The sequence below is a fragment of the Phacochoerus africanus genome, chromosome 8 (assembly GCF_016906955.1).
Source record: "Phacochoerus africanus isolate WHEZ1 chromosome 8, ROS_Pafr_v1, whole genome shotgun sequence".
Taxonomy (NCBI): domain Eukaryota; kingdom Metazoa; phylum Chordata; class Mammalia; order Artiodactyla; family Suidae; genus Phacochoerus; species Phacochoerus africanus.
The window spans coordinates 18404687-18432033 of NC_062551.1; the positions used below are offsets into that span (position 1 = coordinate 18404687).

The 27347-nt window shown below is 51.2% G+C and overlaps 3 protein-coding genes and 3 long non-coding RNA genes across 7 annotated transcripts; 4 read left to right on the forward strand and 2 right to left on the reverse strand.

Annotated features, from left to right (window-relative positions):
• Positions 1 to 904: 904 nt before the first annotated feature.
• Positions 905 to 6996, reverse strand: LOC125132816 (uncharacterized). Of its 2 annotated transcripts, XR_007136330.1 has the most exons (3): positions 6566 to 6996; positions 4567 to 4664; positions 905 to 1134 (listed from the first exon to the last, which is right to left on the reverse strand). It is a non-coding gene; the product is annotated as an uncharacterized LOC125132816 (long non-coding RNA). The 2 variants fall into 2 exon arrangements; XR_007136329.1 differs by lacking the exon at positions 4567 to 4664.
• LOC125132812 (metallothionein-2A) lies at positions 6261 to 7161 on the forward strand. Its single transcript, XM_047790551.1, has 3 exons — positions 6261 to 6386; positions 6659 to 6724; positions 6929 to 7161. The coding sequence occupies exons 1-3, from the start codon at positions 6359 to 6361 to the stop codon at positions 7018 to 7020; spliced, it is 186 nt and encodes a 61-aa protein (XP_047646507.1). The 5' UTR covers positions 6261 to 6358; the 3' UTR covers positions 7021 to 7161.
• Positions 7162 to 8929: 1768 nt separating this feature from the next.
• Positions 8930 to 27256, reverse strand: LOC125132815 (uncharacterized). Its single transcript, XR_007136328.1, has 4 exons — positions 27132 to 27256; positions 25212 to 25564; positions 15306 to 15448; positions 8930 to 9969 (listed from the first exon to the last, which is right to left on the reverse strand). It is a non-coding gene; the product is annotated as an uncharacterized LOC125132815 (long non-coding RNA).
• Positions 11883 to 13207, forward strand: LOC125132813 (metallothionein-1E). The gene is made up of 3 exons (XM_047790552.1): positions 11883 to 12007; positions 12569 to 12634; positions 12984 to 13207. The coding sequence occupies exons 1-3, from the start codon at positions 11980 to 11982 to the stop codon at positions 13073 to 13075; spliced, it is 186 nt and encodes a 61-aa protein (XP_047646508.1). The 5' UTR covers positions 11883 to 11979; the 3' UTR covers positions 13076 to 13207.
• On the forward strand, positions 17477 to 18444 carry LOC125132814 (uncharacterized). The gene is made up of 2 exons (XR_007136327.1): positions 17477 to 17510; positions 18213 to 18444. It is a non-coding gene; the product is annotated as an uncharacterized LOC125132814 (long non-coding RNA).
• Positions 21572 to 22896, forward strand: LOC125132811 (metallothionein-1E-like). The gene is made up of 3 exons (XM_047790549.1): positions 21572 to 21818; positions 22416 to 22481; positions 22667 to 22896. Exons 1-3 carry the CDS (start codon positions 21635 to 21637, stop codon positions 22756 to 22758), a joined length of 342 nt encoding a protein of 113 aa, XP_047646505.1. The 5' UTR covers positions 21572 to 21634; the 3' UTR covers positions 22759 to 22896.
• Positions 27257 to 27347: the final 91 nt, after the last annotated feature.

Below are 27347 nucleotides of genomic sequence, written 5' to 3' on the forward strand. Positions count from 1 at the left end.
TATTTATGAGGAGGCAGGTTCGATCCCTTGCCTCGCTCAGTCGGTTAAGGATCCAGAGTTGCCATAAGCTGTGGTGTAGGTTGCAGATGCAGCTCTGATCAGGGCATTGCTATGTGGCTGTGGTGTAGGCTGGCAGCTGTAGCTCTGATTGGACCCCTAGCCTCCATATGCCACAGGTGTGGCCCTAAAAAGCAGAAACAAACAAACAAACAAACAAAACGGAAATGTAAAATAGTGGTTCCTCAGAAAGTTAAAAATAGAATTACTTTGTGACCTGGCAATTCCACTTCTGGGTATAAACTCCAAAGGATTGAAAGCAGGGTCCTGAGATATTTGGAGAATATTTTAACAGAAGTTACTCAAATTTAAAAGGTACAGGAATTCCTGTCATGGCTCAATGGTTAACGAATCTGACGAGGAACCATGAGGTTGTGGGTTCGATCCCTGGCCTTGCTCAGTGGGTTAAGGATCCAGCGTTGCTCTGAGCTGTGGTGGAGGTCGCAGACGTGGCTTGGATCCAGGGTTGCTGTGGCTCTGGCGTAGGCAGGCGGCTACAGCTCCAATTCCACCCCTAGCCTGGGAACCTCCACATGCCACGGGAGCGACCTTAGAAATGGCAAAAAGACAAAAATAATAATAATAGTAATAATAATAAACAAAGTAAAAAATAAAATGTACAAATCTTCAACCCAGAAGTTCAATGTACCATCACTGGTAACAGCAGAATCCTCAAAACAAGCTAAATATCCTTCAGGAGGGAAATACAAAAATACAAATACAAAAATTTCATAATGAAATCTAATAAAAAGAATCCTGTAAGAGTCTGGGTACTGCTATGCAAAGACTGCCGCAACTTATCATTCAGTGAAAAACAAGGTGTACATATACTGTAATGCTAATCACATTAAAAGGGAAATTAAAACTTTATTTACAGGCACGGGTGTCCTGAACAAGCCTGTGCGTGATAGTGGTGACGGAGGTGCCCAGGGCGAGGGTGATTTGGAAGGAGAGCTTGTAGAGGTAGGGCTACCTGTCCCCAAGCCTGTGTCAAACACATTATTCATCTCCAAGGGTGCGGGCATCTCAAGCAGGTACCCAGGCTGGTTCACCGCCTCCACAGTGTTGATGATCTTCCTGCGATAAATAAATATATATATTCTTTCTATCCCGCTGGCGAATGCCAGAATCCACCAGCATCTGTTTCTATGGCCATAGTGATGGGAAACTATCTCCTAAAGTGGTCCCTTCCAGGAGTGACCAGCTCTAATTTCAAGAAGGCCTTTCCCACCCAGGGCAGAATCATTATTCCTGGCCCTGCCTTTGGGACCACAGAACACAAGTCTATTCTTGTCTTACCAGCATGGCATAAACACACAGGAAGGGAGTCTGAACATCCTGATTCAAATCCCCATGTGCCACTTACAACTGTGAGACTCTGCTCAGGCCGCATTTCTCTCTAGCGCCACACCTGTAAAATGGAGGGACTCACAGTATCTGCCTTTTAGGACTGTGGGGCGCTCTAAGTGAAATCAACTCAATGTCCCAGTGCCTAGTAGGTGCTCAATGTTATGCCCCATGACTACTACAGCACATTAGAGATACCTGCATATGTGTTGACACCTCCCATCAAAATATAGGGGGTATTTGGGAGTTCCCATTGTGGCTCAGTGGAAATGAATCTGATTATCATCCATGAGGACGCAGGTTCAATCCCTGGCCCCGCTCAGTGGGTTAAGGATCTGGCGTTGCCGGGAGCTGTGGTGTAGGTTGCGGCTCAGATTTGGTGTTGCTGTGGCTGTGGTGTAGGCCAGGAGCTACAGCTCCGATTCCACCCCTAGCCTGGGAACCTCCATATGCCGCCGGTGCAGCCCTAAAAAAAGACAAAGAAAAGAAAAAGAAAAAGAAAAAGATACAGAGTCTTCATTCTGTCTTCTCAAACCTGGGCAGGCTCTGTGGCTTCTTGACCAGTCGAATGTGGTGGATGTGACCTGTCCTAGTTTCAAGCTCCAGGGCTTAAGTAACTCACAGCTACTCCCCCTGCCTCTCGGTATTCCTGCCCTTGGAGCCCAGAGCTGAATGTAAGGAACTAAGGACCCTGAGGCCACCATGCTGAAGAGGCCACATGAGGGAGCTCTGGTCTTTAGTTCCAGCTGAGTTCAGCCCTCCAGCCATGCCTGCTACGGTGCCAGACCCGTGGGTGAAGCTGTCTTAGATCCTCCAGACTGGCCCATCCATCAGCTAAATATCACCGAGTGACTTTAGTCAGCCATACATGAAACAAAAGAATCACCCAAATGAGCCCTTCTCAAATTTCTGACCCGGGGAACCAGGAGAGACAATAAATAGGTTGTTGTCTAAAGCTGCCAATTTTAGGTAAGTTGTTGCGAGCTATAGATAGTTGGAACAACCACTGTCCACATGTCTGAGGGTAAGTGTTTTCTTCCACATTGAACCTGCTCATCTCTCTCAGCTGTTGTTCACATGATGGGGTTTTGAGTCTTAGGACTATTGTGATCAACTTAGGGCTTCTTCTGGACCAGTGAAGCCCAACAATGAATACAGCTCTCAGGGTGGCAATTAGGAATCTATCCATAATGATTTAAACAAAAAAGGAAAAAAAAAAATTTTGTGCTGCATCCGAGGCATATGGAGGTTCCCAGGCTAGGCATCAAATCAGAGCTATGGCTGCTGGCCTACGCCACAGCTGCAGCAAAGCGGGATCCTAGCCGCATCTAAGACCTATACCGCAGCTCACACCATGCCAGATCCTTAACCCACTGAACGAGGCCAGGGATCGAACCTGCAACCTCATAGTTCCTAGTTGGATTCGTTTCCACTGCGCCATGATGGGAACTCCCAAAAAAGGAAAAATTTGATTCACAGTAGCTTCAGGTTTGGCTAGATCCAGGTGTTTCAATGCTATTATCAGACTCCATTTCCTTTGTGATGAATTTATTCTCAGGCTTTTTATTATGAAGACAAAGATTTTAGAAACTCAGTTTCACATCCTTTCAGGTTCAAGTCTAGATGGAAAGAGCATCTGCCATTCTCCCAGCATGTCCCTTGATTCTCTCTGGTTCACAGCTGGGGTGACATAATCAGAGCCAATCACTATGGCCAGGGAGGTGGACTGTCCCAAAAACCCATGGATGGGGTCTACTCCATCCAAACCATATGGACTAAGAATGCGGAAGAGTGCTTCTACAAAGGAAACCTAAGGGTATCATCGCAGGGGAAGGATGAATGGATAGCTGGGCAGCAGAACTATATATATCCACCTTAGCAGTTAAAAAGATATGAGGAGTTCCCACTGTAGCTCAGCAGGTTAAGTACCTGACATGGTGTCTGTGAGGGTATGGGTTAGATCCCTGGCCTCACTCAGTGGGTTGAAGATCCGGCATTGCTGCAGGCTGCAACTCCGATCCAGCATTGTCGTGGCTGTGGCAGCCACAGCTCTGATTTGACCCCTAGCACAGGAACTTCCATATGCCACAAGCGTGGCCCTAAAAGGAAAAAAAAAAACAAAGATATGAAAAATCACCTTCCTCGGAGTTCCCACTGTGGCTCAGTGGTTAACGAACCCGACTAGTATCCATGAGGACGCGGGTTTTATCCCTGGCCTTGCTCAGTGGGCTAAGGATCCTGTGGTGTAGGTTGCAGATGCAGCTCGGATCCTGTGTTGCTGCAGCTGCGGCTGCGGTGTAGGCCGGCAGCTGTAGCTCCAATTTGACCCTTAGCCTGGGAACCTCCATATGCTGCGGGTGTGGCCCTAAAAAGACAAAAAAAAAAAACAAAAACCTCCCTCCTTCTAAGTGGCATGCTTCTATTAATGCAGGCTGGGGCCACACCACTGCCTCACACTGATGACTCATACAAATCTGTGGGTCAGATGGGTGCTTTTCCTCATCTAAGGCTGGTTGGCTTCTTTTCCCTGACCTCCTACCATGTGAGGAACGCAGGCATTAGGAAGTCCTTCCTCTCCACCTCTGTCCCCCACACATCCAGGCTTTCAGGGTTACAGAGATGAGCAAAACTGGGCCTGGGCCCCCCTTCTCCTTAGCTGGTCATCTCTCCCCTCACAGACTCAAAATGACTCAAAGGTGACAGCTTGGATGTGAAAGCAAATTTTACTGCCCACACGGATGGCCCACACCTAGGATTCAAAACATTTCAGGGCAAAAACAAGTCTTATGGTCTCTTCATACAGTTGAGTTGTTTCCCCTGAGTGGACAAGTGACCTCTGATTTATTAAAAAACCAGAAATTCTGGCTTCTGTAATGTGTGTGCGTACATAAAAAACAAGAACAAAATCTGCCCATAGCCCAAAAAGCAGCCCTTCCCTGCTCAGCCCACGGGGCTGCCAGACGCAGGGAGATTTCTGAGCCCTTGGCTCTAAAGTCAGAGGATGCTTGAATGTGACACTCAAATTCTAGCACAATCTGATCATTTGACAGATGAGGTTTGGGGAGCCCTAGCCCGTAACAATCTGAGGTCCTTCAGCAAGTGAGCAGCAGAGTGACCATTAGAATTTACTCCTTTTCATAGTCAACTCCCCTGCATTTTTACCTGAGTGAGCAAGCACACAGTTCCCAGAGCGGTGAAAAACAGGTTTGTTTTTTTCTTTTACTTTCATCTTGTAATAAGTCCTAATGCAAGGAGTGGGGCTGGGAAAGAGGGGAGACATTGAGAGAATTACCCCTATTAATCGATTCGGCAAATATTTATTAAGCACCTCCTGCAAACCTGGCCCTAGGCTAGGGGCTGGAGGTACATTTCCGGAGCAGTGCATGCTCTTGGTGTTTACAGCATCAGGCTGAGGTACAGAGGGACACAGATACCAATCCAAGAACCACACACGTTCCTACGTGTTACAGACATGGGAAGTGCCAGGCAGGAAAAGGACAGGCTGTTTACCAGCACATTCCACAGGCACCTTGACCTAGCACGGGGGTCAGGATGGGCTCCCAGGAGGAAGTGATGTCTGACCTGAGCTGCAAAGACATTTCCAGAGGACTTTACAGTAAACCCTGCAAGCACAGCCTGTCCTCCCACCTCCTCACAAAACTCCCCGGTGCAGCAAGCAACGTTTCCTAAGCCCTCCAGGAACTTTCCAGTAACCCGCTGATGCTCCAATGACACACTCTGGGTATTCCCAGACACGTGTCAGCAGGTGGGGGGGGGGCAGGATGTGCCTCCCCAGAGAGGAATGTGGACACCACATCCACTTGTCCCCTGGAGCAGCCACTGGGGAAGAAAGTTCTTGTGGGGTTTCCCCTTCCAAATATGCCAGGGCCATGCCAACTTTCCAGCCCGCCGCTTCCTGTATCTCAGCTCCTTCCCCTCCCCTGCCCAACAAAGACTTTCTCACCCTCAGGCCCCAGGCAATGGCCCACCTCCCCCCAGGCTAGACTGGGTTCCTCTCTCCGCACCTCCTTCCCAGCCGATGACCCTCGATGACCCTCGTATTAACTTCCCCACACACCAGTGAGGCTGCCCCCATGACTATGAGCTTTTATGAGCACAAGGCTTGTGGCTCCTGATCCTTATTCTCCCCGGTTGGTGATGCCTACCCTTAGAGGGCCTTCAGCATCTGCTGGGCCCACTGATTTGAATGACCAGGCTCTGCCACTCAGCAGCTCTGTGACCTTGGGCAAGTTCCTTAACTTCTCTGGGCCTCCATTCTCTAAAGTGGGAATGATGAATAGTCCTTAGCTTACGGGGTTGTTGGAGGATTAAACAAGCGCTGGAACATAACACACTTACTACCGTCCCTACAGCATGATGAAGCCCTCAGTATACAGTATGTCATCACTAACCATCCCATGGGTTTAAAATGATGCTACACAATTACTAAGCCTGGACAGGTACAAAGAGTTTTTTTAATCTGTCCTGACTTCCAACCGGTTTTCTTTTTTAGCAGGACCCCCGAGACCAGCTTTCACCTGCCCTCTAACCTCTAAAGTTCAAATACAGGGCAGGGGGAAGGCAGTAGCCGGGGACCTTGCCCGCAGCGGGTGGCAGGGGCCGGGCGTTTGGCACACGGCCCCTGGCCGCCCCGCACGCGGCATCCGAGATCTGCGCGCAGCCCCTCCCTCGCCGAGGTGCTCACGTTGGGCGGCTTCTGGGAACCGTGGCCCCGCGGCCCGTGTGCACAGCCCGGTGCGCCGCACGGGCCGCCAGTGACTCAGCGTGGGGCGTGTGCAGGCGGCGCCCGGCCCGGCAGGGCTTTTGCACTCACCCCGGCTTCTTCCCGCTATAAAGGCGGCCCGCCGCGCGCTCCGCCCCAGCGCGCCCGCTCCACCTCCTCGCCCTCCTTTTTGCCGCGGTCTCCGCACGCCAGCCTCCGCTTGAGCTCGCCATGGATCCCAACTGCTCCTGCGCCGCTGGTAAGGAGATCTGGCCCAGGGCTGAAGGTCGACGGTAAAGCTAGAGAAGCAATTTCTGACTCCCCACTTAACGTTCAGGGTACTAACTGCCTTTTCTAAAGCGTTTTGATGCGCCCTCCTCTGAGTTACACGAGGAAACCCTGCCTGACCACTTAAGGAAATCAGAGTCCGTGGCTTACCTACGATACCACGAATTGGTTGTGGAACCCGGTCTCGCATGCCCGCGATCAAGTCTCCAGGGCCCGTTCTTACATCTGCCTTTCTCTTCGCAGGTGGGTCCTGCACGTGTGCCGGCTCCTGCAAATGCAAAGACTGCAAATGCACCTCTTGCAAGAAAAGTAAGTGCAATTCTCTCTACGCCTACCCCTAATGCGCTCCCCCTCCCACCGTGTTGCTAGCCCTCTGCGTCTCCGAGGGGAATTTAAATAGGGCAGTAGATGTTTCTTCCTCCGCAAAGGCAGCACTTCCCCTGGGGAGGATGGGAAGCCTTATTAATCCCTAGCCCCAAGCGCTCATCTCTGCTGCCTCCTTCCCTTCCCCAGGCTGCTGCTCCTGCTGCCCCGTGGGCTGTGCCAAGTGTGCCCAGGGCTGCATCTGCAAAGGAGCCTCGGACAAGTGCAGCTGCTGCGCCTGAAGTTGGGGAGACCCTGCCCCAGATGTAAATAGAGCAATGTGTACAAACCTGCATTTTTTAAAATACAACCTGACCTGTTTGCTATATTCTTTTCTTTTTTCCCATAAAGTACATGAATGATAATAAAAATGGTTGGCTTTATTCTGGCTGTTTTCCTTGACTTGCCCACCAGGGGAGTGGGGAATGGACTAGAAGTACTTGGTTTCTGGATGGAAATATTAGTCCCTTCAAGCCACGTTATCTCACTGAACTTCATCTTCTGTCAAATGAAAGAGCCGTAGGCCAGGTGCTATAAGGGTGTTGGGCTGATACAGAGTCTGCTCTATTGGTGGCTCAGAAACTTCTCAATCCAGAATTCTCATTCTGCACCATTTCAATTTCACTTCCTCATTGGATTTTAGGCTTAAAAGTGACTAAAGAGGTGGAAATCTCCCCCACTTGCTTGAATCTAAATGGGGTGCCAGAAAAAAAATCCCCGTAGTGAAGGAACAAATTTGATTTCCTACCCATCACAGACTTAAGACTTGGTTTTTAAAAATTACCATAAAAATGCCACAGAAGTGGAATTCCTGTCGTTGCTCAGCAGTAATGAGCCCAACTAGTATCCATGAAGACATGAGTTCCACCCCTGGGCTCACTCAGTGGGTTAAGGATACAACATTGCCACAAGCTGCAGCATAGGTTGCAGATGCAGCTCGGATCTGGCATGGCTGTGGCTGCGGCATAGGCCCACAGCTGCAGCTCCGATTGGACCCCTAGCCTGGGAACCTCCATATGCTGTGTGTGCATCCCTAAAAAGACACACAAAAATATGCCATAAAAGAATGATACAAAGCCCGTGGTTTTAAATTCAACACATGTAATTTCAATAAATATATGAAGAACAAATAAGAGAATGAGAGATTTTAATGCTTTTTTTTTTTTTTTTGGCACGCCCTTGGCATGTGGAAGTTTCCAGGCCAGGGATCAAATTCACACCACAGCATCCACCCAAGCTGCTGCAGTGGCAATGCTGGATCCTTAACCCACTGTGCCATGAGGGAACTCCAAGAAAATTAGAAGTTTTATAAACATTCATTGAAAGTTGAGCACTGGAAACAATTCATAAACGAGCCCCCCACATCCTGTATGGCACTGCTGCCACCTCCCCTGCATCCACACAGGAAATGTACACTTGCCCAGTTCCAGCGACCTGACAACCGCCACCCCTGACAGGTCTCTGTTGTGACTTGGCTCTGAATCTTTGCAAGTCCTTCCCTTGCTCAGGCTGAAATCTTTCCCTCCAAAGTCCAGCCCTTGGCAACGTGAAAGCGGCAAAGTAACAAGGGATTTGGAGGGAATTACCCAGTCATTTCCCATGGAGAGGGGGTGTGCCTGAGAATTGGTTCCAGATGAGTATTTCACGTCTGCCTGGAAACGGCGTGGGGGTGTTTATTAAGCAGGAGGCGCCCACGGTCTCGTAATTAATGCCAGCAGTTAGTCCTCCAGGCTATTGGTACAGGGAATTGCTATTCGATGTAAAATAAAAGGGAAAGACAAGTCACGTGGCCCAGGAGTCAGGCCCACGCTTGCCCACAGGTGCCCTGTGTGAAGAGGGGATTTCAGAAACCAGCCCGCGCTGACTGTGTGGGCCGCTCAGTTCACCGCCTACTTTGCCACAAGTGGTATGACCTGCGAAAGTGCGTCGACATCTCGGAGGCTCCCCTTCTCCACTTGTTTGTGTTTTTTTGTTTTTCTTTTTAGGGCCACACCCACGGCCTACAGAAGGTCCCAGGCTAGGGGTCAGATCAGAGCTGCAGCTGCTGGCCTGCGCCAGAGCCACAGCAACGAGGGATCCCAGCCGCGTCTGCGACCTAGACCACAGCTCAGGGCAACGCTGGATCCTTAGCCCACTGAGCAAGGCCAGGGATTGAACCTGCGTCCATTTGTGAAAAGGAGAGTATATCTCTATGTGGGGATTAAAGGACAGTGTCCTGGCTCCTGGCTTAATAAGCAATGGCCATGACAATCATTATGTCCCCACTGGCTGTCGGGAGAGGGAATCCTTTAAGCTCCCAGCGAGCTCCTGGAGAAATGCTCACTGGTTTGGAAGCATTACTTTGGGTGGGAGGTTAAGGATAGGGACTGGAAATTTGCTGATCTGGTACCAAGGGAGTTTGGGTGACTTGCAATGAGCTCCCTGGGACAAGACACTGCCACAGCATTAGGAGAGACTCAGAAGCCTTTCCCATGCTTTGTGTCATTTGAGCTGCACAGGAGCCAGTGAGAGAGTGACATGCAGGGGCTAGAGTGACTGTGCCGGTTCCAGAGAGGTTAAAGTCACACAGCTGGGAGGCCAGAGGTCTGATCCTCCACTACAGCTGAACGTACCCCCTGGCCACGGCTGGCAAATCATGATGGCACTGGATACTAAGTCCTGCCTCTCAGTATTCAGAGTTAGAAGGACCTTTTGAGATGGATCAATTGTGCTCCTGGCGTGACACATGGGAAACTGAATCCCAGAGAGGTCACAGAGCTATGCTGACTGCTTGCTCAGTGCTCTTCCACTGTTCCCTCTGTGCCAGGTGTTCAATGTCCTCACCTTTCATGTGATGGCATGGTGCCCCGGGGGGCGGGGGCAGGCACATTGCTGCCGTCTGCCTGCATGAATGCCAGTCCCACCTGTGTCACTTACAGCCACGTGACATAACTTCTCTGTGGCTCAGTCTCTTCCACATGTTAAAGGGCAAAATGAATGTATATGGCTCATGGGATTAAAGAGTTAATACATGTAAAGAACTCAGCATGGCCTGGTGAGTGGTCTTTAATGTTAGCTATTGGTTATTATTATTGTTATTATTATTATACATAACATATGGGGGTATTTATTTACCTTGAGACAAAGAAGCAGTGCTGGTGTGCCTAGCTGTGTGTCCTGTGTTGTCTTCATCCACCACTTGAGCACGTGACCTGTGGTCCAAAAAGTCTTTCACATTTCTCACAAAACCGTGATCAGCACTGGCGATTTATAACCCTGCACACCACAGCCTGTGCCCTTATGGAACACACAGAAAGATACTTGCCATTTCTGCTGCCATTCGCACCAGTATTTTACTGAACATGTTTCCTTTAAATGATTTATATGTTTTAAAAATATGTTTGTATTAGTATTCTCCAGAGAAATACAACCAGAGAGAGATTTATCTTAAGAAACTGGCTTTTTTTTTTTTTTTAATTAAAAATCGGAATTCCCTGGTGGCTCAGTGGGTTAAGGATCAAATGCCTGCGGCTCGGGCTGCTCAGCATGCTGCAGGCCAGGGATCGAACCCACAACCTCATGGCTTCTAGTTGGATTCGTTAACCACTGAGCCACGACAGGAACTCCTTGAGTCTTACCCCATAAGGCTAGAGTAGTTGTTACTTCCTGCAACTCGCTCCAATCAGCATAACATCATCAAGGTAGTACCAGTGTGATGTCTTGCAGACCGAAAAGACAATCTAGGTCCCTGAGAACTAAATCATGACACAGGCCTGAAGCGCTGATAAGCTTGAGGCTTACCTCTGTTTAAAAGATTTCAAGCAGTACATTAATGTTGAAGATACATCAAAGGAAAACTTTGGGTCAAAGGAAAAGCTTATCCTGGACTTTCTCCTTCCCTTGGGAAGCGGACTGGATTCAGATCCAATGACACCACTTCCTAGTTCTGTGACCCCAAGTAAGTTACTCCTTGTGACTTACCTTTCCCATCAGCCAAATGGGTTCATAAGTAATAGCATTCCTGGAGTTCCCATTGTGACTCAGCAGGATCCATGAGGTTGAGAGTTCGATCCCTGGCCCTGCACAGTGGGTTAAGGATCTGGCATTGCTGTGAGCTATGGTGTGGGTCACATATGTGGCTCGGATCCCAGGTTGCTGTGTCTGTGGTGTAGGCCAGCAGCTGCAGCTCCAATTTGACCCTAGCCTGGGAACTTCCATATGCCTTGGGTGAGGCCCTAAAAAGAAAAGAAGAAAAAGTATTCCTCTTTCAGAGTCGTTGTGAGGGTTGAAAGATCAAAAAATGATTAACCAGGTATGTGACTCATACAAAATGCTGTGTAGTGGTCAGTAATAGTGAAAGGAAATGATTACTTTTCTTGATATATTATGTAACCTTAGATCTGCATGTCACCTAAAATGATTCCTCCCCTGCGAGCAATTTTTGCACAGCTTTCCTGGAGTGAGGTGGGCTGGCAGAGGGTGTGGAAAGTCTCTGGAGAGTTTTATGCAAAGGACCCAGACAAACGTGCGCATACAGCCGGTCAAACTTAAAGAGTGGAGAAAGAATGGAAGCAGAGGCCAGTGTCCGCCTTGAAACAGACAAAAAAAAAAAAAAAAAAAACAGGGCCAAAGGCCTTCTGGGCGCAAGGCGGGGACAGGTACTGGGGGGCAAGAGTCACATCCACCGTGGGTCTTTGCACACAACTCCCTCAGGTCTTTGCACAGCTCCCTTCAAACCAGGGGTGTGAGTGTGGGCTGGGTTGCACACGGGCTCTGGGAAAGGATGAAGCTGAGGACAATGGCACGGGGTGGGGGTGGAGGGCTGGGGTGGCAAAAATAGACAAGATACCCCCCAGAAAGGTCGCAGCCTACCTCGGGAAAATTGGGGAGGGGCGGGCAGGAAGTCTGGGACACCTACAGCCGCCCGGCACACCGGCCATCCACGAGTTCTAGGGCTAAAGGGGCAGCCCGGGCGCTGCACACCGACCCAAGCCTTGCTCACGGAACCCTGCCTGCACCCGGGCGGGCGCACAGCCCGGCCCCGGGCGCTGCGGGCGGCGCGGTTCCGCCGGGCAGGTGCGAGGGGCGGGGCCTCTGCGCCCGGGCCGCCTCCTTCGGGTATAAACTGAATCGCGGGCTCCTCGGCCACACGCCTCCCAAAGGACAAGTGCCTCTTCGCCACCGCCACTTGCTTTGGACCTCCGGCCACACCTCGCCTCCAAATGGACCCCAACTGCTCCTGCTCCACTGGTAAGGGACCCCGGGCCCTGGCACTGCGGATGCCCCTTCCCCTAAACCAAGAAGTGTCCCTGGGTTTGGAGGAGGGCGTATTTTGAACTTGAGCTGAGGTGGATTTCTTTAGTGAGCTCCAAATGAGCTTTCTCCCTCGACAGTTTCACAAACAGGAACCCTGAGGCTCACGGCTCTCCTGCCCGCATCGGCCGGGAAATGATGGGCTTCTGGGTCTGCCACCGTGCTCTCTGCAGGCCTCTGAGTTGCCTATGCTGGGTGGGAGCGGGGGACACTGCGTTCTCTGGGCTCAAACAGAAGGTCCTGGCCGCCAGACCTAGGCGTCCTGCACCGGCTCTGGAGCCTGGGGCCATAGCTCTGGGGTAAATAGGAGGCAGTGCACAGCCCTTTACACAGAAGGTAGGGGGTGGGGGGACTTGACTCTTCTTTGTGGGGCAGGAGTTCCCAGCGCTGGGCTCTACACCCAGGAGGAGGATGCAGGGAGGGACTGCTGACCATCTGCTGTGGCCCCTGGGTCCTACCACTGTCTCCTGTTCACTGCTGTCTCTCCCTTGCTGGCAGGTGGCTCCTGCAGCTGCGCAGGCTCCTGCACGTGCAAAGCCTGCAGATGCACCTCCTGCAAGAAGAGTGAGTGTGGGGCCATCGCTGGGTGTCTGGGGGATGCCACCAGGGTGACAGAGGGTACCCAGCACTGGTTCTGAGTGTACAGCCCTAGGGGGCTGGTCTTCCTTTGCCCCTCGGCACCTGTCACAGCTGCTTCTGACTTTCCACCTTGTCCTGGACTTAGGTGGGGCATGGAAGCCATTTCCTAGTGGAACCCAAACCCCAAAGGCCCTCCCAACTGTCTTGGAACAGAGCATGTTCTTCTCCACCAAGGGTCCCTTGGATTTGAGGGCTGTGGCCTGGCTGCTGTTGGGCAAGGAGGTGCCTGGGAAAAAATCATTTCCGGCATCTATTTTTCCCCATCTCTCCTCAGGCTGCTGCTCCTGCTGCCCTGTGGGCTGTGCCAAGTGTGCCAAGGGCTGCGTCTGCAAAGGGGCATCAGATAAGTGTAGCTGCTGTGCCTGATGTCGGGGAGCACCTGCCCCAAGATGAAAATGGAGGAATGTGGGCCAACCTGCATTTTTACACGACCCTGACTCAATTGCTACATTCCCTTCCTATGAAATATGTGAATGATAATAAAAGTTGCTGACACTACTCTGACTCGGCTTTCTTTTCTGTGCACTGGGAATAAGGATATTTGTGCCATCCAGGGCTGGTGGAGGAGACTGGATGAGAAGTGCAGAGACTCGGATCCTGGGACAAAATGTTAGTCCCTAATAAGCTGAGTGCCTTGAAAAAAAACACACTCCTTCACTGAGTTCATCTTCTGTAAAATAGAAGAGCATCAGGCCAGATGATATGAAGGTGTTGGGCAGATACAAGGTCCCCTCTGTTCTCATGTCAAAGGTTGGTGGCACAGCAAGGGCTGGTGACTTCTCAGTGCTTCATTTTCCACTCTCTGAAATCCCTGGATAACTTCAGTTTCTCATAGATTTTAGGCTTGATGGACCCTAAAGAAGTTGGAATCAAAACCCTAGTTACCTGATCCCTACCTGAGAGTCTCAAACTCCCTGCACGGAGAGCCTGGTGTGAATTTTCTAGATTTTTTTTTTTTTTTTTGTCTTTTTAGGGCCACACCCATGGCATATGGAGGGTCCCAGGCTAGGATTCAAATTGGAGCTGTAGCCACTGGCCTACACCACACAGCCACAGCAATGCCAGATCTGAGCCACATCTTCTACCTACACCACAGCTCATGGCAACGCCAGATCCTTAACCCACTGAGCAAAGCTAGGGATCGAACTTCTGTCCCCATGAATATGAGTCAGATTCTTTTCCTCTGAGCCACGACAGGAACTCCTAGCTGGGGTTTTTATTTTCTATCCTCACAAACCTAAACTTTGGTAAAATAAAATTGAGTTATTAAGAAAAATTCAAAAGAACACAATATACAAAACCCAATTTTTTTCCTTCTTTCTTTCTTTTTTTTTAGGGCCACACCTGCAGCATATGGAAGTTCCCAGGCTAGGGGCCAAATCAGAACTATAGCTGCCAGCCTATGCCACAGCCACAGCAATGCCAGATCGGAGCCTCATCTGCAACCTACATAGCAGCTCACAGCAACACTGGATCCTTAACCCATTGAGTGGGGCCAGAGATCAAACATGAGTCCTCATGTATACTAGTCAGGTTCGTTACACTAAGCCACAACAGGAACTCTCTAAAACCCAACTTTTGATTCAACAAATTTAAATGAGTACACAAGAAATGCAGTAACCTGGGAAAAAATTAAATTTAAAAACTACACATTTGTTCACCTGAAACTAACACAGTATTGTAAATCAACTATAATTCCATTAAAAAGAAACCACACAGGGAGTTCCCATCATGGTTCAGTGGTTAATGAATCCAACTAGGAACCATGAGGTTGCAGGTTCGATCCCTGGCCTTGCTCAGTGGGTTAAGGATCTGGTGTTGCCGTGAGCTGTGATGTAGGTCACAGACGCAGCTCGAATCCCGCATTGCTGTGCTGTGCCTGTGGTGTAGGCTGGTGGCTACAGCTCTGATTAGACCCCTAGCCTGGGAACCTCCATGTGCCACGGGAGCGGCCCTAGAAAAGGCAAAAAGAAAAAAAAAAGGAAAAAAAAAGAAAAGAAAAAGAAAAATAAACCACACGTTCATCAAAGGTGTGCACTGAACACTGAAACGACTTTGCAAATGGCCCATAATGGAAACACACATACCTGGAGTAGCACTGCCCCTCCCCCCATGCCCACAGGGCATATCAGTCTTGGCTTGCCCAATACCCATCATGGGACACCCACTACCCCTGAGAGCTCCCTGTGGTGAGTTGGCTCTGAATCTTTGGAAGTTCCTTCAGGTCAGGCTGAACTGGTGTCTTCAAAATCTACTTGAAACCAGGAAAGTGATCAGGAACTCAGAGGTAACACCAAACCATTTCCCAACATGAGGGAGAGGATCTGGGGACTGGTTCCAGCTGAAAGGCTCCGTGTCTGCCTGAGCAGGGTGAGGGCAGTGGTTAACGAATCCGACTAGGAACCATGAGGTTGCGGGTTCGATCCCTGGCAGTTATGAAACTGTGTGGTGTTTATTAAGCGAGAGTGAGGCACTGAGTGACTTGTAATAATGGCAATGGCCAGTCCCCCTGAGACTTTTGGGAGGGATTTGCTATGGGATGTAAAGTCAAAGAGAAAGACAAGTCACATAGCCCAAGAGACAGGACCACACTTACCCACAGGTGCCCTGTGTGAAGAGGGGATGTCGGGAGCCAGCCTGTGAGCGCATGTTGGTATCAAGCAGTCCTGGTTCACAGATCAGTATGGCACTGCCTGCTGCAAATTGTGAATGAGTCGCTCAACTCTGAGTCTCCGTTTCCTACAAAAAGCAGATTATATCTTTATGTGGTATTAAGTGAGAGCTGCCTGGGCCTCACTAGAACTTAATAAATAGTGTTCACAGTGACTTTTCAGGGAATGAATCGTGTTGAACCCCAACAAGCTCTTGGGGAAAGGCTAATCCTTGTCTCACAATCATTACTGTGAGTGGAAGGTTAGAGTTTGATTGGAAAGTCACTGATCTAATGCGGGGAGAGTGTGGATGACCTGCAACTGCCCCTCTAGGATCAGATGCCACCACAGCGTTTGCGCAGATGAAGTACCGCCCACCGTTCATGTCATTTGATCTACACTGAACTAGTAACAGACTGAGCTTGCAGGGGCTGGAGTGACTGTGCCAATCACACAGATTTTTAAGCCACTTGCCCCGGTGCACGGTGCACACAGATCAGATTCAGAGGTCTGAACCTAGACTACAGCTGTCCCGCCTCCTTGCCAAAGATGACCGATTAGGATGTCACTGAAGGTTGAATCCTGCCTCTCATTATTCAGAACTGGAAAGGTCCTCGGAAACAGTCCAGATGTGCTCCTGGCTGGACCAACAGGTAGGAGTGTGAAGACCAGCAAAGTCACAGAGCTATGCCAAGGATCTGCCAGCCCAGTGCTCTTCCCACTGTTGAATATGGAAAGGCAAATATCCACTTGTCTTGCTTTGATATTTAATGCCATCCACCCACTCAGCCCTGGAGAACAGAAGGATGGGAGGCAGAGGCTTGTGTTCACAGCGGTGCTGTTAGGGAGAAACGTCAGAGAAACGCTGCCTAAGGACCATCCTGGAGACGAGGACAGGGGGTGGGGGGATTGGTGGTGGAAGTCACATCTGCCACTCATCTCTGCACACAACTCTCAGGCTCCAGCCATACCTGGGAGGACAGGAGCACAAGCCTGGGGTTGCACACGGGTTCCAGGAAAGGGCAAACCTGAAGACAACAGTGGGGGGTAGGGGGTGGGGCACAAGGGTTGGCGGGGTGGAGGGTGGTGTCAGGGGCGGTGGGGAAGGCAGCGAGAATGAGGGGGCTTAATTCCCAGAAAACCTGGGAACCCCTTTGGCTACTGACCTCTGGGAGAAAAGGGAAGGGTGGGGCAGGGAGGTGGGACACTGCGTACCTCCTAGCAAACAGTCCCTCTGGGCGAACAGGCACCAAACGCAGCCCTCCGTGTGCACCAGGTCCCAGGTGCATTAGGAGAATCTGACGCTCAGCCTGGGGCTTTGCTCACTACAAATGGACGAGATTCACCTGGCCCGTGCAAGGTGGGAGCGAGGCCTCTGTGCGCCCCCGGCTGCCTCCTCTGGGCATAAACCCAGCACGCGGACCTCTGGGCTCCAACATGCCTCCCACCAAGGAAGTCAGTCTGCTTAACTGCTTGCTTTGGACTTCCCAGCTCACCTCATCTCTGCATGGACCCCACCTGCTCCTGCTCCCCTGGTAAAGGACCTTGGCTTTCAGCCTTAGGATGCCCCATCTCTGGCACAGGATGACGTGGGGTCCCTGGGGTGAGAGAAGGGAGGACTGTGTGAGCTCAAATAGACTCCTGTCCTTGGTCCAGGGCTTTCCTCCTAGACAAAGTCCTGGAAGTATGTCCAGTCTCCATTTAGCTCTATTTCAAATTTGGGGGCACTGACGCTCCAGGCTAACCTTTTGCAGATCGCCCAGCAGGTCACATCTAGACTGAGACGCAGTGCTCTGAAGAGACCTTGGAGCTACAGGACTTGGTGGGAGAAGGGGACATTGCCTCTTTGGAGTTCAGCTCATAAGGTGCTGGCCCCCAGCTCCAGTCAGCCTGGTCTGGGTCTGGAGCCTGGGACTTGCCTGTGGAGGAAATCGGAGGGGACCTACCTTTCTGCTCCAGAAGAGAGAAGCTGGGGCTTCTGCATGTGCCTGAGTGGGGCAGGAGCTCCCAGGGCTGGGCCTCAACAGAGCAGAAGGGTAAGAGAGGCATTGCTGACATCTGCTGTGGCCCCTGGGTCCCGCTCCTGCTCACTGCTGTCTCTCCCTTGCTGGCAGGCGGCAAAGCCTGCAGATGCACCTCCTGCAAGAAGAGTGAGTGTTGGGCCTTCCCTGGGTGTTTGGAGTCTGGGCTGAGTCAGAGGAGGGAGCCCTGCGCTCCGCAGGCAGGAGCAGGACAGTGACCAAACTTCCTGGCAGCCCCTTCATTAGGAAGAGAGTCAGGATCCTGACTAGAAGCACCTTGGACATGATTGGCACCCAACCTCTCATTCTAGAACAGGGAGACTGAGGCCCATACAGGTTACCACCAAGAAAACCCACCTGACACTAGAACTAGTTCTCTGCCTGGTGATGCTGCTTTCCTAATATTCTCTGGGGCAGAAGTGCTTTACAGCCATGAACTAGTGACCACGTGTGGCTTCTCTGACCTGGCGCAGCCCTTTCCTGTGAAGGTGGCCCAGAGCTTCCCTGCCTGTACTGGGAGCTGTTCTGTCTGGGGTTTGCCTCCACCTTGGTCTTGAAGACTTTCCTCACTTCATCGATGGCTCTGGGGGCTGGCTTTTTCCTGTCCCCGGAGGCCCTGTCCCTGTCTCTCCAGGGCTCTGCCCTGTCCTGGGCTCAGATGGAGCAGGCAGCCTTTACCTGGAGTCTGAGGGCAGTTTTCTCAGGACACAGCACCTCATCCTCAAGTCAGGGTGCCCTGGGCCTGGGGACAGCTTGTGCCAGGCCTGCAGATGGGAAGGGCAATTCCCCATAAAGTGCCCTCTGACTCTCACTCTGCCCTTTCTTCCCCAGGCTGCTGCTCCTGCTGCCCCGCGGGCTGTGCCAGGTGTGCCCAGGGCTGCATCTGCAAAGGGGCCTCGGACAAGTGCAGCTGCTGTGCCTGAAGTCTGGGGAGACCCTGCCCCAGATGTAAATAGAGCAACTTGGACAAACTTGCATTTTGCTATTTTTCACACGCGCTGACTTCATGCTACATCCCTTTTTCTGTGAAATATGTGAGTTGTAATAAAAGTTGTCGATTTCATTCTGGCTGTTTTGGTTTGCATAAAACCAAGAGAGGGACTAGGGATTTAGAGGGAATAGGCTAGCCATTTCCCAGCGAGAGGCAATGTACCTGAAAGTTGCTTCCAGATAGGGTTAGGGTTGCTTCCAGATAGAATACAGCAGGATGATGGCTGTTCTGCATTTTGGACGGTTTGGGGGTGTTTGTAGACAGGAATGAGGCATGCAGGGGCTTACAATATATTAAAACAGTTTCTCTCCCTGGCTATTTATTTATTTTGCTTTTTAGGGCCACACCTAAGGCATATGGAGGTTCCCAGGCTAGGAACTACAGCCATCAGCCTATGCCGCAGCGACAGCCACAGCCACAGCAACGCAGGATCTGAGCCAGGTCTGCGACCTATACCACAGCTCACAACAACACAGGATCCTTAACCCACTGAGCGAGGCCTGGGATCGAATCCACATCCTCATGGTAACTAGTCAGATTCGTTTCCACTATGCCACAAAGGGAAGTCCTCCCTGGCTATTTTTAGAGGGAATTGCTATCTGGTGTTCAGTCAAAGAGAAAGAGGAATTGCACGGCCCCGCGGTCATGTCCACACTTGCCCACAGGGTTCCCGTGTGAAGAGGGGTTTGCAGAAGCCAGATGGTGTCGAGTGCATGGGTTGGAATGTCAAGCATCTTGGTTCACAGTCATCTTGTCATTTCCTGGCCATGTGATGTGGGCAGGTCCATGCTACTTTCTTAGCCTTCATTTCCTCATTTGTATGAAGTAGCTTATACATCAATGTGGAGGGTTAGATGAGGATGTGGCTGCTCCTAGCTAGGGCTTCAATAGTAGCCACTATTCTGACAGTATCCAAGATATTTGTGGGGACAGAATTCCCACAAAGCTCCAGGATAAAGGCTCATTGGTTGGAAGCATTACTTTGGGCGGTGGCTAGAGATGGATTGAAGCCTTGCTGATCAAGTGCCAGGGGCTGTGTGGTGGACCTGCAGAGCCCCCAGGATAAGATGCAACACTATTTTGGACAGACAAAAGCTTTTCCTTCACTGCAAATCCTTTGAGCTGCACAGGAACCAGTGAATGAGGAAACATGCAACAGCCTGAATGATTGTGCCATCTTCCAGAGAGGTTAAGTAACCTGACCAAGGTCACACAGCCCACAGTCATAGGTCAGAACCTACACCAGCACTATCTTACTTCTTGGCCACAGGTGGCTGATTATGTCACTGGATGTTACATCTGTCTTCCCTTATTCAGAGCTGAAAGGGTCCAGGTCCTCTGAGACAGTCCAGTTGTGTTCCTGGCTGGACAGATAGATGGGAGCCTGAAGCCCAAAGAGGTCACAGAGCTACACAGCGGGATCTGCCTGCCTGCTCAGTGTTCTTCCCGCTGCTGCCTCTGTGCCAGGTGTTCAGTGTTCTCATCTTTCATGTGATGTTGTGGTGCCCAGTGCTGGGTAAGGGCCGGGTGCTGCAGTCAGCCTGCAGGAGTGCCACTCCCACCTGTGTCACTCATAGCCACGTGATATCACCTCCCTGTGGCTCAGTCTCCTCTGTTTGTAAGGGCAAAATAATTGTGTCTGGCTTTTAGGATTAAAGATTAGAATACATTCAAAGAACTTAGAATGAAGCCTGGCACACAGTAATCTATAATATTATCTAATTATAATTATTATGAGTCAAAGCATAGAATGTATTTTTCTACTTCCAAATCAGTAAGCCAGGGCTGGTATGCTAGCTGTGAGTCCTTTGCTGTTCTCAAAAAGCATTTGAACATGTGACCAGTTGTCCTGAGAGGCTTATCTGCCTCTTCCCACAAAAAGTGTCTGGCACTAGGGATATCGAGTCATGAGCAAGACAGCCCGGCTCCTACTAACATATACAGGAGGATCCTGCCATTTCTGTGTCCTGCACCAAGATTTTACTTAATATTTTATATATATTATATATACACACACATATATATACTATATAATATATAATACATAAAATATTACATTATAAATATATAAATATATTATATCACACACACACACACACACAAGTTCACTTATATGAAAAGCAAACTCTTAATCACTACTGAATATGGAAAGCAGTGCACTTCTAGACATATATGGTAGCCACAGAAAACATTTATATGTATTCCTTTTCTACTGCTTTTTTACTGCCAGGATTGAGCAAACTCAGTAGAGAGGTGCTAAAGACACAGCTCTGGGCCAAAGGCAACTGTCACTGACTCTTTGCCTTGGGAAGTGACAGGACTCAGATCCAGGGCACCACTTCCAGGCACTGTGACCTTGGCTCAGTAGCCCCCTAGTGCTCTATGTAATTCTGCCTTTAGGAAACTGGCTCCTAAGAAAGATTGCTCCGTAGTGTTCTGTTAGAATTGAAAGAGCGGCAGTGATTAAAGAAGCCTTGGCACAGACTCCAAGGTATGGGATTGTCAGGAAGACTCAAAGGGAAACATCCACTTGTCTGGCTTTGTTATTTAAGGCCAGGTCCGCCTGTCACCTACCCTGATGCCTTCCCCCGCTTCCGGGGGGGGGGGGAGGTGCATCCCCTGCTTTGGGAACCTCCATCCTGGAGTGGGCTGGGCCGGCTACGCTGAGGGAAACCACTGGCAAATGTAGGCAAAGCAGACCCTGGGGAAATGTGCCCATTCACCTGCTCAGCCGCCCAGAGGGGAAGGAGGGACGACAGGCAAGGGCGTGTGTTCACAGCCTTGCTGTTCCAGGTGAAACCTTAGAGAACCACTGCCTCAAGACCACGCTGGAGACCAGGACAGCGCAGGTTGGGGAGGGGTAGGTGGCGAAGGTCACATCCACCACCCATCTCTGCGCACAACTCCAAGCTCCAGCCAAGCATGGGACGTGCGCGCGAGGCTGCCGTTGCGCACGGGCTTCGGGAAAGGGCGCACCTCAGGGCAGAGTTGCGGGGGCTGGGGGTGGGGACGATGGCGAGGACACGGGGGCTGGGTTCCCAGAAGATCGGGGAACACTGGCGTTTGCCGACCTCGCGGAAAGCTGGGGAGGGGCGGGCAGGGAGGCTGGGGCGCCGCTTGCCGCGCGGCACCAAGTCCCTCCCCGCTGGGGGCGCCAAGGGGGAGGCCGGCGCGGTGCGCACGGAGCCCGGCCGCCTTCCCGGAACCGTGCGCTCTGCCCTGAGGTTTGCTCACCGCCCAGGACCCGGCGCTGCGGGCGGGGATGTGCCGGGCGAGGGCAAGTGGGCGGGGGAGCCTCTGCGCCCGGGCCGCCTCCTGGGGTATAAACCTGAGCACGCGGGCGCCTACACTGCAATGCGCCTCCTACTGGACCAGTGAATCCGCGTTGCTCTCTGCTTTGTCTCACCTGCCTCCACACATGGACCCCAACTGCTCCTGCCCCACAGGTAAGAGTTGGCTGGCTTCGAGCCTCCGGATGCCCCATCCCAGGCACAGGACGTGGGGTCCTTGGGGTGAGAGAAAGGGGGATTGTGAGTGAGCTTAGGAGGGCTCCTGTCATTATTCCAGGCCTTTTTTCCTAGCCACGGTCCTGGGAGCATTTCCAGTCTCCTTTTGCCTCTGTTTTAAGTTTGGGGGTACTGAGGCCACAGGCTGCCCTTCTTGATGTTACCCAGCAAATCAAGGGACATTTGGATTGGGACTCTATGCTCTTTCCAGGCCTCAGAGCTGCCAAGGCTTGGTGGGAGGAGAGGACATTGCTTCGTTGGGGTTCGGCTCATAAGGTGCTGGCCCCCAGCCCCAGTCAGCCTGGAGTCAGCCCCAGTCAGGTCTGGAGCCTGGGACCTGCCTGTGGAGGAAGTCAGGAGGGGACCTACCATCCAACACCAGAAGAGAGAAGCTGGGGCTTCTGCATGTGCCTGAGTGGGGCAGGAGCTCCCAGGGCTGGGCCCTGACAGAGCAGGAGGGGGAGGGAGGCATTGCTGACATCTGCTGTGGCCCCTGGGTCCCGCTCCTGCTCACTGCTGTCTCTCCCTTGCTGGCAGGTGGCTCCTGCAGCTGCGCAGGCTCCTGCACGTGCAAAGCCTGCAGATGCACCTCCTGCAAGAAGAGTGAGTGTGGGGCCTTCCCTGGGGTCTGGGGTCTGGGGTCTGGGGTCTGGGCTGAGTCAGAGGAGGGAGCCCTGAGCTCAGCAGGCAGGAGCAGGACAGTGACCAAACTTCCTGGCGTCCCCTTCCTCAGGAGGTGCTTCCTGGCGACACGTGCTGTGACTCTCACTCTGCCCTTTCTTCCCCAGGCTGCTGCTCCTGCTGCCCCACGGGCTGTGCCAAGTGTGCCCAGGCCTGCATCTGCAAAGGAGCCTCGGACAAGTGCAGCTGCTGTGCCTGATGTCGGGGAGACCCTGTCCCAGAAATCAATAGAGCAACATAGACAAACCTCATTTTAATATTTTCCATACAAGCTGACCTCATGCTACATCCCTTTTTCTATGAAATATGTGAGTTGTAATAAATGTTGTCGATTTCACTCTGGCTCTGTTTTCCTTTATTTTTCTTGGACAAAGAGACTTCATGTCTATGAGGACTGGGGTGAGAACTGGGCTAACAATACACAGATCTGGTTTCTGCACCAAAGATTAGCTGCTAACACACTGAAAGCCTTAAGTAGGTCAGGTTAGCTCTCTGAGCTTCAGTTCTCAGTTCAAAATGAAAGCATCGTCCAGATGACATAAGGACATTGGTCAGGCAATGGTTTCCCCCCCCCCTCCTCTCAATATGTGTATTGATGGCACAGAAACTTCTGTTTTCCTTTTCATTCCCTGGGGTCCCTGCCAAACTCAGTCCTCAGTAATGTTAGCATCAAAAGTACTCAGAGGTGATGGAATCCAAGTCCCCACCTGTCTGACTTCTACAAAAGGCTTGCTTCTAAAACACTGTGCAGGGACTTCTTATTTTCTATCAGTTTTAAAGTTTGGTAAATACAATGAATTGCTAAGGAAATTATGTTAAGGGCACCATATACAAAGCCCATTTTTAGATTCCATACAAATGAAATTAATATATGAAGAACAAATTTCAAATTAGATTTTTGTGTGTGTGTCTTTTCTAGGGCCGCACCTGCAGCATATCCCAGGCTAGGGGTCTAATCAGAGCTACACCTGCCAGCCTACACCACAGCCACAGCAACGTGGGATCCGAGCCGCATCTGCAACCTACACCACAGCTCACGGCAATGCCAGATCCTTAACCCACTGAGCAAGGCCAGGGATCGAACCTGCCACCTCATGGTTCCCAGTCGGATTCATTAACCACTGAGCCACGACGGGAACTCCTAAATTAGAGATTTTTATATGCTGCATATTTGTTCCTTGAAGGCATGTAGGAGCCCTAGAAACACTTCACAAATATCCTGCTGTGACAACACACACCCTGAATAGCCCTAACCCCTGGATTCACATAGGGAACATAACACTTGACCTGCCCAATGCCACTGACAGGACACCTGCTTTCCCTGAGAGTTCTCTGTGGTGACCTGGCTGTGACTCTTTGGAAGTTCCTTCCAAGTCGAGTCGAAATCAGCTCTTCCAACATCCCACCTTAGGCTACTTGAAACCAGAAAAGTGGAGTTCACTGGTGGCCTAGTGGTTATGATTAGGCACGTTCACTGCTGCAGCCAAGTTCAATCCCTGTCTGGGAAATGGGATCCCATATCAAGCTGCTACATTTCAGGGCCCTCCCCCACCCCCCAAAAATGCAAAGTTACTGGGAATTTCACAGCCACTTCTCAGCAAGAGAAAGTGTATCCGAGACAGTGGTTCAGATGAAGGACTCATGTTTTTCTCTGCAGGGTGATGGTTTTTCTGCAGTTTGGAGGGTGTGGTGGTGTTTATTAGACAGATAGGTGGGCTGAGTGAATTGCAACATATTCCAAGTGTTTGTCCCCCTGGCTGGCTGTGGAGGGAACTGCTAGTGGATGTGCCATCAAAGAGAAAGAGGAGTCACGTGGCTCCGAGGTCAGGACCAAGACTGCCTCCAGGTGCCCTGTGTGAAGAGGGGCTTTAAGGGGGCAGCCTGTGCTGACTGCATGGGTTTGGGTGTCAGGCACCCAGGGTCCCTGACCCGGATGAGTCACTGACACTCTCTACATTCCATGTCCTCCTTTCTGTAAAGGAGAGTCCATTTCCACGTGAGGGATGAAGTGAGAGGGGGGCCTGGCTCCTAACAGGGCTTCCTGATCAGTGGCCATTATGGTCACTCCCTGCACACTGACATTCCTGCACAGAGAATTCTTTGAGCTCCCAACAAGCTCCTGGAGAAAGGCTCATTGATTTTTTCTTTTTCTTTTTCTTTTTTTTTTGTCTTTTTGCTATTTCTTTGGGCCGCTCCCGTGGCATATGGAGGTTCCCAGGCTAGGGGTCAAATCGGAACTTTAGCCACTGGCCTACACCAGAGCCACAGCAACGTGGGATCCGAACCACGTCTGCAATCTACACCACAGCTCACGGCAACACCGGATCGTTAACCCACTAAGCAAGGGCAGGGACCGAACCCTCAACCTCATGGTTCCTAGTCGGATTCGTTAACCACTGCGCCATGACGGGAACTCCCAGGCTCACTGATTTTTAAGCATGTCAATGGAAGTGTGGGTGGCCTGTATAAGCCCTTTGGGACACAGGGTGCCACAGTATTTGGACAAACACAGAAGCCCTTCCTACCCTTCATGTCACTGCCACAAGCAGTGAGACAGTGAACATGCAGGGGCCGCACTGGCAGGTTCGGCAACCTGCCTAAGGTCACACAGCTCATTGTCAGAGGTCCGAACCTACCCCAGAGCTGTCTTACCTCCTGGCCACAGGATGCTCAGGATGATATCACAGGATGCTGACTCATGCTTCTGTTTATTCAGACCTGGAAGCATTCTTCGAGATAGTCCAGTTGTGCTTCTGGCTGGACAGATGGGAGTCTGAGGCCCAGAGAGGTCATAGAGGGACACAGAGGAATCTGCCTGCCTGCTCAGTGCTCTTCCCGCTGCTGCCTCTGTGCCAGGTGTTCAGTATCCTCATCTTTCATGTGATGTTATGGTGCCCAGTGCTGAATGAAGGCCAGGTGCTGCAGTCTGCCTGCAGGAGTGCCACTCCCCCTAGTGTCACTTATAACCATGTGGTATCACCTCTCTGTGGCTCAGTCTCCACTGGCTGTAAAAAGTAAAATAATACCATCTGCCTCTTAGGTTTAAAGAATTTAATACATGCAAAGAACAGGGAAATATATCTGGCACATAGTCAGTAATCTATATGATTAGCTACTTACTATTTTTTAAATTCTATCTTATGACTACACTCATAGCATACGGAAGTTCCTGGACCAGGGATTGAATCTGAGCCCCAGCTGAGACGTACATTGCAGGTGCAGCAATGCTGGATCCTTTAACCCACTGGGCCGGGCCAGGGATGGACTCATGCCTTTGCCAGCACCTGAGCCACTGCAGTTGGTTTCTTAACACACTCAGCCATGGCAGGAACTCCTGTTTACTCCTCTTTACTATTGTTCTTAGCGTAAGACACATTTTTCTGCTTCCAGACATTAGGCAAGGGTGGTATGTTAGGTCTGTGTCCTGTCTTGCCCAGTGTGAGCACATGACCAGTTCCTCTGAGAGGTTTATCCTCTCTTCCGCCAAAGAGGGACTGACGCTGCAGATACAAAGCCGTGAGCCAGACAGCCTGTGTCCTCCTAAGAAGCATAGAAAGATCCTGCCATTTCTGCTGGCCCCTGCACCAGGATTTCCTTACCATTTCTTTTCAAAGATTCCTTCTTTCTTAGAAATATTAATAAAAGGACATCACTTAACCAATACTGAAAAAGAGTGATTACTTCCAGACATAGAAGGTGGCTATAAAATCATATATATACTATTTCTATCGCTTTGGTCACTCCAAAGATTGAATTAATGCAGTAGAGAGGTGCTGAAGACACAGCCCGGGGCCGAAGGTAAGCTTTATCAGTGATATTCTCTTTCACTTGGGACGTGCCACTGCCTAAAAACAAAACTGGGTCACCACTTCCCAGTGCTGTGACCCTGGCTTAGCAGCCTCCTTGCACCCTATGTAGTTTTGCCTCTGGGAAAAGGGCCCAACTAGTATTTCCCTGTAGTGTCCAGTTAGAATTCAAAGAGCCAAGTGATCTAACAAGATCTGACATAGACAGCAGTATGTAATTGTGAGGAAAACCCAAAGGGAAACATCCGCTTGTCTTGCTTTGTTATTTAATGCCAGGTCTGCCTGTCAGCTGCAAGGATCCCTTCCCTGGGGGGGATCCCATCTTTAGGGAGCCTCCACTCAGGAGCAGTGGCCCCGATAGGCTGAGGACAATCAGGGGAAAGTTTAAACAACGGAGCATCCAAACCAGCCTGTCATCACCCCGACAGGAAAGGAGACGGGGCGTTAGGAACAAATACAGGCTGAAGCCAGCGTTCCTGGCGTTGCTGTTACAAGAGTCACGACAGGAAATACGCTGCCAAAGATCCACAGCGGGGACCTGGACAGGCCAGGACAGCTGAGGGAAATGTTTCTGACGGTCACATCCGCCACAGTCGCTGACACAAATCTCTGGCTCCAGTCAGGCCAGGCCAAGAGCGGGAGGCAGAGGCTGTAAACAGGGTCGGGCAGAGCGAACCCGAGGACCGCGGCTCGGGGGCGGGGGTGGGGAAGACGCCAAGGACACTGCTGGGTTCCTGGAAAACCGGGGACCAGGGTGGCTACTGACCTCGGGAAAACGGGGAAGGGGCGGGGTGGGCCAGGCACACAGTCCCGCCGTTTCAGCCGGCACCAAAGCGTGCGCTCAGCCCTCTGCGTTGCTCACCGCCGGGAGCCGTTGCTGCGGGCAGGGATCCGCGGGGCGGGGGCGAGAAGGGGGCGGGGGCGAGAAGAGGGCGGGGTCGATAAGGGGGCGGGGCCTCTGCGCCCGGGTCGCCTCCCCGGC

Coding starts and splice junctions, on each gene's coding strand:
- LOC125132812 (XM_047790551.1), top strand. CDS start 6,359: ATGGATCCCAACTGCTCCTGCGCCGCTG. Junction 6,387..6,658: donor CAACTGCTCCTGCGCCGCTG/GTAAGGAGATCT, acceptor TTCTCTTCGCAG/GTGGGTCCTGCACGTGTGCC. Junction 6,725..6,928: donor ATGCACCTCTTGCAAGAAAA/GTAAGTGCAATT, acceptor TCCCTTCCCCAG/GCTGCTGCTCCTGCTGCCCC.
- LOC125132813 (XM_047790552.1), top strand. CDS start 11,980: ATGGACCCCAACTGCTCCTGCTCCACTG. Junction 12,008..12,568: donor CAACTGCTCCTGCTCCACTG/GTAAGGGACCCC, acceptor CCTTGCTGGCAG/GTGGCTCCTGCAGCTGCGCA. Junction 12,635..12,983: donor ATGCACCTCCTGCAAGAAGA/GTGAGTGTGGGG, acceptor ATCTCTCCTCAG/GCTGCTGCTCCTGCTGCCCT.
- LOC125132811 (XM_047790549.1), top strand. CDS start 21,635: ATGTGCCGGGCGAGGGCAAGTGGGCGGGGGAGCCTCTGCGCCCGGGCC. Junction 21,819..22,415: donor CAACTGCTCCTGCCCCACAG/GTAAGAGTTGGC, acceptor CCTTGCTGGCAG/GTGGCTCCTGCAGCTGCGCA. Junction 22,482..22,666: donor ATGCACCTCCTGCAAGAAGA/GTGAGTGTGGGG, acceptor TTTCTTCCCCAG/GCTGCTGCTCCTGCTGCCCC.